Source organism: Elephantulus edwardii, unplaced genomic scaffold (assembly GCF_000299155.1).
Source record: "Elephantulus edwardii isolate Elephantulus edwardi_28Jun2011 unplaced genomic scaffold, EleEdw1.0 scaffold00185, whole genome shotgun sequence".
Taxonomy (NCBI): Eukaryota; Metazoa; Chordata; class Mammalia; order Macroscelidea; family Macroscelididae; genus Elephantulus; species Elephantulus edwardii.
In genome coordinates, this window is record NW_006399935.1 from 1577534 (window position 1) to 1585931 (window position 8398).

Consider the following 8398-nt stretch of genomic DNA (forward strand, 5'->3'; position numbering starts at 1 on the left):
AAAAGGAAGAGCAGAATAGAAGGATGACTGGAAATGACATTTTTAGAGAAGCAGTGAGAAAAGTATGGGTATGCCGTGGACTTTGTATTTAACGCCACAGAAACAAAATGTGTATGAATGGTTGACTAGAAAACCAATCTGCTTCATAAACATTCACTCAAAGAGCAAGAAAACATGACCAATATCACCAAATATGGAGTTCTGGTGGCTAAAGGTAAGTAGCTGTGCTGCAAATGAAAAGTCATGTGGTTCAAATCCACCAGCTGCTCCATGGAAGAAGAAGGCATGATTTTACTGCGTCTGAAAACCTGCTGGAGGGTCAGCAATGGACTGGTCCTGATTCAAAGGCACACGACAACAAACAACAATAACGATAACACATGCATATATGAACCTACCTCTAGCACAACTGAGGCCATGAGGACTGCAAATGTGGAGAGGTGGCTGCAGCTGCACACAGTTCTCGTTCCATTAGAAGAGGTGGCATGGCAGCCAGCATTAGACCATCCTGTTGCATCCCAGTAGACGCAAAGACGCCTTTGGTGCTCCTCCACCACCTAGAACAAACAGCAAACATAGCAATACCTTGGTGCATAAGATGCATTTGACCCAATCTATGTCTTCTCACTTGGCTCACGTATATGTGGATTCTGGGTAATGAGAAAAGATCAGGGGAGAAGTGATTCATTGGAACCATGGTGCGAGATGAAGATTATAGAATATCTTGTGGACTCTTGGAGGAAGGAACAGATAGTCTTAGAAGAGGTACAAGCAGGATATTTCTCAGTATCTCCAGCTCATGTACTTTGGATCCACAATCAAAAAAGACCAGTAGTGTCCGCGTTCTCTTCCTGATTCAACACCCTGCTTTCTTCTCTGCAACTGCTGATAACAAGATGTCTTCAGGAGCTGCCAAAGTTGGGCACCCTGCCCCTACCTTCAAAGCTACAGCTGTTATGCCAGATGGTCAGTTCAAAGATATAAGCCTGTCTGACTCTTGTTGTTATGTGCCATCATGTCGTCTGCCATCAAGACTTATAGCGACCCTATGCACAACAGCCCTAACCCCTGCTCTATCCCTTGCCAATCTTACTGTCTCAGACACCACTACCCCCATTACCCAAGCGACTGAACCAATCCATCTTATTGAGGTCTTTCCCTCCTGCACTGTCCTTCTACCCTCCCAAGCGTGACGTCCCTCTCCAAGGACTGATCCTGCCTTGCAACATGTCCAAAGTATGTCAGACGAAGCTTCAGAATCTTTGCTTCCAAGGAGCAGCGTGGCTTTACCCTCTCCAGGATGAACTTGCTTGTACCCCTAGCAGGCCATAGTATATTCAGTACGCTTCTCCAGCACTACAGCTCAAAGGCATCAACTCTTCTTATATCCTCCCTAGTCATTGTCCAGTTTTCTGGAGCATAACAAGTAATTGCAAAGACCATGTCTTGAATCAGGTGCACTTGAGTCTCCAGACTGACATCATTGCTCTTCAGTTCTCTGGAGAGGTCTCTGACAGCTGACTTTCCCCAATGCAATTCATCTTTTAATTTCCTGGCTACTGGTACCAAGAGTGTTGATTGTAGAGCCAGGCAAACTGAAGCTGCCAACAATCTCAATCTTTTCATCATCTATCATGATTCTGTTAATCAGCCCAGTGGTAAGACTCTTTGGTTTTGGGAAATATATTGTGTTCTTTTTTTACCCTTTTGGCTTCACCTTTGTATGCTCTATGGAAATAATTGCTTTCAGTGACAAGGTAGAAGAATTTAAGAAGCTCAATTGCCAAGTGATGGGTACTTCCGTGGATTCTAACTTCTGTCACTTGGCTTGGATCAACACACCCAAGAAACAAGAAGGGCTAGGACCCATGCACATTCCTTTAATATCAGACCCCAAGTGCACCATTGTCCAGCACTATGGAGTCTTAAAGGCAGATGAAGGCATCTCATTCAGGGGCCTTTTCATCATTGAGGATAAAGGGATCCTTCGATAGATCACTGCAAATGATCTCCCTGTTAGTTGTTCTGTAAATGAGACTCTAAGACTTGTTCAGGCCTTCCAGTTCATGGACAAACACAGGGAAGTGTGTCCAGCTGGCTGAAAGCCTGGAAGAGGTATCATCAAACCTGACAACCAGGAGAGTAAAGAGTATTTCTCCAAGCAGAGGTGAGAGTAGTGCCAGGCTGCAGTGAGCAGCAAACATCTTTTGTACATTCTTCAGATTTAAAACAGAAGGTCCTAGAGTTGGCCAAGACGTGGTATTTGATAGGTCTTTCTAGCAGAGGTTGGGAAGGACGACGTTCTTATGGCTTGAGCTATGCTGTTGGATAGGCCAACTGATGTGTATTGTGTACCAATTGTAGTGGGGCATGAGAGAATTAATCCTTGATAGTTTCTATTAAACTTGTGAACCAAGGCGGGGGGTGGAAGACCAGTAGTCAGAAAAGGCATTGTATTGGAGAAGAAAAGGGCCAGTGAAAATAACAACACCGTCTATGAGCGTTATTGACATAGACATAGACTGGAGCATGAGAATGGCCAGCAAGATGGTATCTGGTCAGGGCAGCATGTCCTTCTGTTGTACGTAAGGTTGTTACAAGTCATAGAGTTGGTAACTTACGACAATATCATCTAGAAAAATAATTACATATGAGTGACCCACTGCCATTTTAAAGTGGTAGAAGCTTTTCAGTCAAGGTCCTTTAACATCATGTGATAATAGTTTCAAAGCTTTACTAGGATACGTGAGTTATTTCACTCTTAGCTTTCTGTGGATGCGAAAATTGGGCTGTTGTGATCTGTATGGGTTTTATCAGCTCATTTTTTAATGTTTTCTTATTATTAATTTTAATAAAAATATAGAGATTTTGGATTTCAATTCATTCATTGTAGCACTTTCCTCTCTGCCCACCCTTTCCCCCCCAGTTTGCCTTTCTCTTTGACAAGTAAAAAATAATAATAATAATTTCATTGTTAAACAATCCCTTCCCCCAAGTCCACTCCACTATGCAGCCTTTGTTCTGGACTCCTGTCATGACAATAATACCTAATCATATATACCTTTTAAACAGCTCTCTCATCTGTTTCAATGTAGTATACATAATTTATCCCATCAGCTCAGTTTTAAAAGAAGATCACCATGCCTTTATTTCTAGTCTCTCAGTGGTTGGGAAGCTCCACTAAAACAATGCTGCTCCACATCCTAGCAACATTCAAGGTGCCATGGCCAGACAAATGGGGGATGCAAACATGACGACTATTGCCTAGGAGTGGTCTCCTGCCGAGAGTAGAATAATCTTGGTAAAGAACCACCAATGTATTCATACACATAGAAACTCATTTAATCCTGAAATGAGTTTCTGGCTTATGAATTATTCTCGTCTTTGCTTTATCGGAGAGGAAGTTAGAAAACCCGTGAAGGAAATACAATGGGCAATACGGGGCTCCTGAAAGAGGATCTCATGGCTAATTCACTCACTTATGAGTCAGTTCTCTCGTCACCTGTCTCAAGGACATCAGTCATTCACAGGGACTAAGCAAATGGTGTATTTTTGTTTTAAAATGTAGTTTTTCTCCTTTGACTTGGAAGGTCCCTTGATGGTACAAGTAGTTTTTGTTTGGTTGCTAACCTGAAGGATGGCAATTCAAGCCCCTCACCTAGGAATCAAGGAAGAAAGACTCAGGGAGCTACTTCAGTTACAGTTTCGGGAGAGAAAACATCGCAGACCTTCACATGGCCAACAAACACATGAAGAATTGTTCAAGAGCACTAGCTGTTAGAGATATACAAATTAAAGCAGCCTTAAGATAATATCTCATCCCAGTAAATACAGCATTGTTTAGTGGGAACGAAAACAAATGCTGGTGAGGATAAAGAGAGATTGGAACTCACATCTACTGCTGGTGGGAATGCAAAATGGTGCAGCCACGATGGAAAGCAGTTCGGCACTTCCTTGGAAAACTGGGAATACAAATACCATTTGATGCACTAATCCCACCACTAGGGGGTAAGAAACAAGACCTACAACACAAATTGACATTCACACACCCATGTGTGAATTGTGATTACGGCACTTTTTATATGATAACAAACAGTTCGAAACAACCCAAGTGCCCATCAATAGAAAAATGGCTAAAGATTATAGTGCATCAGCACATCTCGCTGGTCCTGGCTGCCCTTCTCCTTGATAAAACTCTTTGTTATTATAATAGGCAGACTCTGTGATGGTCTATGAAAACGCCAGAATCTACTTGAAGGTACCTCACCACAACATGAGGCAGAGCTGCCTTGAGGGGAAAATGGTCATCAACATTATCTGAAATAGTTGGTTTGATCAGGACCGCTCGAAAGTACTGAAGAGCAATGGTGTCACTCTGGAGACTAAGGTGCATCTGGATATAGGCCATGGTCTTTGCAATCACTTGTTATGCATCAGAGAGTTGGACAACGACTAGGGAGGACAGAAGGAGAATTGATGCCTTTGAGCTGTGGTGCTGGAGAAGAGTATTGAGTGTATGTACCATGTTGTTTTGCTAAGAAAACAAACAGATTCATCCTGGAGAGGGTTAAACTGGCCTGCTCTTTGGAGGCAAGGATTCTGGGGCTTTGTCTGACATACTTTGGATATGTTGTGAGGAGAGACCGGTCCTTGGAGAGGGACATCATGCTTGGGAGAGTGGAGGGACGGCGCAGGAGGGAAAGACCCTCTTTGAGGTGGATTGATTCAGTGACTGGGATAATTGGGATGGGTGTTTCAAAGGCAGTGCGATTGGCACAGGACAGAACAGAGGTTAGGGCTGTTGTACATAGGGTTGCTATGAGTAGCAAGCGACTCGACAGCACATACCACCACCACCACCACCACCACCACTTGTGATCCCAGGTGAAACACCCCAGGCAGAACTAATAACTTGTTAGAAAGTCCTTTCCTGCTTTTGCGTTTACGGCTGTGATTGCAGAAATTCCAAAGCTCTCAAACAGAATGATTTCCACTCACCTCCGTGTGCTGAAAGGTGAATTTTACAGGTGTGGCCAGGGACGCGTTCTGCTTGGAGCCTGTTGTTGTACCGCTGGTTACTTTGGAGTTGAGCCAAAAGTGACCTAGTGCTTCATCAGCAACTAGATTCTCCGTGGACACGAGCGAGCCGTTTATGATGGACCCCAGAAGGTCATAGGAGATCAAAGCAACAGCCCCTGCAAGGGAAGAAGAGAGGTCCGTCTGGGGAGAGCACAATAGGTAACGAAATCCACAGCTGTCAAACATCAACGTATTGACTCTTTGGGTTTCTGAGGCTGTCAATCACGTAAGAGGAGATTGCTCATCCTTCTTTGTGGGAGGGTGTTTTACTTCCCCCCCCTTTTTCTTTTTATTATTAATTTCAATGAAAATTTGCAGAGACTTTGGATTTCCATTCATCCCTGCCCCACCTCTTCTCTGAAAAGTAAAACTTCCCCCATTACTTTACAATCCTCCCCGGCCCCCCAGGTCCACTCCACTATGCAGCCTTCGCTCTGGACTCCTGTTATGACAAAAATAACTAATCACTTATTCCTATTAAGCACTTTTCTCCCTCATCTGTTTCAACACATTATTTGTCCCATCTTTCTCAGTCTCCCCTCCCCCCCAAACCCCGATGTCAGTCCTGTTTTACAACAGCGGCACCATGCAGTATTTGTCCTTTTGTAACTGAGATATTTCACTCAGCATAACATCCCTCAGGGTCACCCGTTGCCTTAGATGGGACCACATGTGAGAATGTGTAAGTAAAATGAATCCTTGAGGCTCCACCCACCATTCTTCGCTTCCCCTGCGGGCATGATCCCCAGCTGCCTTAACTGCAGACACATGGTTCACCATTCGAACTCATCCACTTCATCAACAAGATTCTGAGGTCAACATAAGCGAGAGAGTGAGCTAGCCAGACTGTGGGGAGACTACGTAATGTGGCGACTTATGGGGCCAGAGGTTTTGCTTGTTGGATGAGTGCGGGAAGAGCTGACATGTGATTTCTCTGAGATGAAGCTTGCTGGACAATTGAGGAAACCAGAAGCTTCTTACACTTGTGTTCCTGGATTGAACCTGGACTTTCACTGTGCAATATTCTTTGCCTTCTCTACTCTACCAACCTGATTCCCTAAGCTACCCACAACTGTGAGTAGAAGAGATTTTGTAAAGTCTTTGTGCTCTATTTTCAATGAATACCAGACTCAATGTTTAGTAGAAGTTGGTGCAGCAGCACCTGACCTTAAAAGGATCAGTTTTATACTGTGGATGTTGTTGATGGGGACAGTTTCCCTTTGTGAAGATTGTAGAGGTTGGACTTGGCCATCACTATGTTGCCCTTTCTCCTTTTACATTCCCCCCCAGAGCCACTGGTGGATTTGAACAGCCAGAGAGGTGCAGCCTTTGGCTTAGCTATGGAACTCCCTATAGACTCTCCCACTGAGCTGATTCTAGCCACCTCAAAGGCCAGAGACTAACTCTCCCATGTGGTTTGTAATGTTTTAATCTTTATTGGAGTAGATGAACTCCATTTCTCTGCAGAGTGGCTAAATGGGTTTGAACCAGCGACCTCGTGGTTAACAACCGAATGACTTAGCGACAGTGTCGCTAGAGTTCTATAATATGAAAAGCGTATTCACATTTAAGGATTTAGAGTCACACACAATATCTAAGTAAATCTACCCACTATGTTATGGATAATAATAATAACAACGAAGTATGTTGTTGTTATGTGCTATCAAGTTTCTTGTGACTCATAGTGACCCTATGTACAATAGCCTTGAAACATGCTCTATCCTGTGTCAACTTGACTGTCTCTGACACACCTACCCTCATTACCCTAGTCAATGAGTCAATCCATGTCATTGATGATGGTCTTCCTCTCTCTATCCCTTCACCCTCCCAAGCATGATGTCCCTCTCCGAGGACCAGTCCCTCCTTATAACATGCCCAAAGTATGTCAGGTGAAGCCTGGTTTCAACCTAAGAGACTAAATTTCAGTTTGTTAAAGTTACCTATTTGTAGATCTGACATAGCAGCACTAAAACAAAAATAAACCAAAACACTAACAGACTACCATCAAGTTGATTCTGACTCGTAGGACCAGATAGAACTGTTTTGAGTTTTCAAGGCTGTAAATCTTTACCAAAGCAAATGGCTACATATATTCGTCACACAGCATCTGGTGGATTCGAACCCCTACCCTAAGTATAGAGAGACTCTATTACCCCCTGTTCCTCCTCCAGTGATGGTGGAGCAGTGAATGTCCATGAAATCCTCTTTGACCTTCAATGTAAATATCTCTCCTGGAATGTTGCAATCTCTCTTGAGGGTCAATGTTTCAATAGCTAAAAAACAAAGCAAAAATCTATGTAAATTTTTGATATCCTTACAATCCCTTATTAAAACATATCCCCATGTGGTTCTCATTTACAAATGGCAGAGGTTGAAGCTATAAATGAGTAGGCTGTGAGTGGTGAAGTGGACATGCATGAGGTTACTGACTTTGGGGGGATAGTCTGTATCGGAGGACATGCAACCTGGGTGCTTCTTAAAGGCAAAGCTCGTGAACCTTTGCCTCACATACTTAGGGCATCTTTTTTTTTAAATTTAGGTTATTTTTCATTTCAGTGAACATCTACAGAGATTTTGGGATTCCATTCATTCATTGTTGCACCCTTCTCCCTGCACAAACCCCTCCCCCCCCGCCCCCATTTGCTCCTCTCCTTGAAAAGCAAAGGAAAAACTCCCTCATTGGTACATCTTTTCGGGAGGGGCTAGCCCTTGGAGAAGACATCCTGCTGAGAAGAGTAGAGGGTCAGCCAAAGAGAGAAAAGTCATCAATGAGATGGGTTGACAGTGATGGAAACAATGAGCTTGTTCACGGCAGAAAAGGTGAGGATGTTGTGGGGTAAGAAAAGATTCACATCCATTGTGCACAGTCGCTGTGAATTGTAGTTAACCGCACAACATCTAACCACAGCAAGTCTTCTATGTAAGGGAACCAAGTCATTAGGATTGGGGCTAGCATGAGACCTATAAAATTAACTCTGTTGCTGTTGAATTGTTCTCGCTCATAGTGAACCAAGAGGACATGTAGACCTGCCTTATAAGGTGTCCAAGGCTGTAATATTTTTTGAAAATTAATTTTAATGAAAGTTTATAGAGACTTAGGGTTTCCAGTCATTCATTGTTGCACTTTTCTCCCTGCTCACCCCTCCCCAATTCACTGTTCTCCTTGAAAAGTGAAAGAAAAACTCTTTCATTGTTATGCAATCCCTCCCCCCAAGTGTACTCCACTGTACAGCCTTCATTCTGGACTCCTGTCATGATAATACCCAATCATATATCCCTTTTAAACAGTTCTCTCCCTCATCTGTTTCAATGCAATATG

The 8398-nt window shown here is 43.4% G+C and overlaps 1 protein-coding gene across 1 annotated transcript in view; it reads right to left on the bottom strand.

The window, feature by feature from the left end:
* LOC102875324 (EGF-like module-containing mucin-like hormone receptor-like 3-like) overlaps positions 1–8398 on the bottom strand; it is a 120919-nt gene that overhangs the window by 31226 nt on the left and 81295 nt on the right. Inside the window, exons 6-8 of the mRNA XM_006896408.1 lie at positions 7233–7352; positions 4999–5195; positions 399–557 (exon numbers count right to left, since the gene is read on the bottom strand). Of these exons, the coding sequence (XP_006896470.1) occupies positions 399–557; positions 4999–5195; positions 7233–7352 (476 nt within the window). The remainder of the gene's footprint in view (positions 1–398; positions 558–4998; positions 5196–7232; positions 7353–8398) is intronic.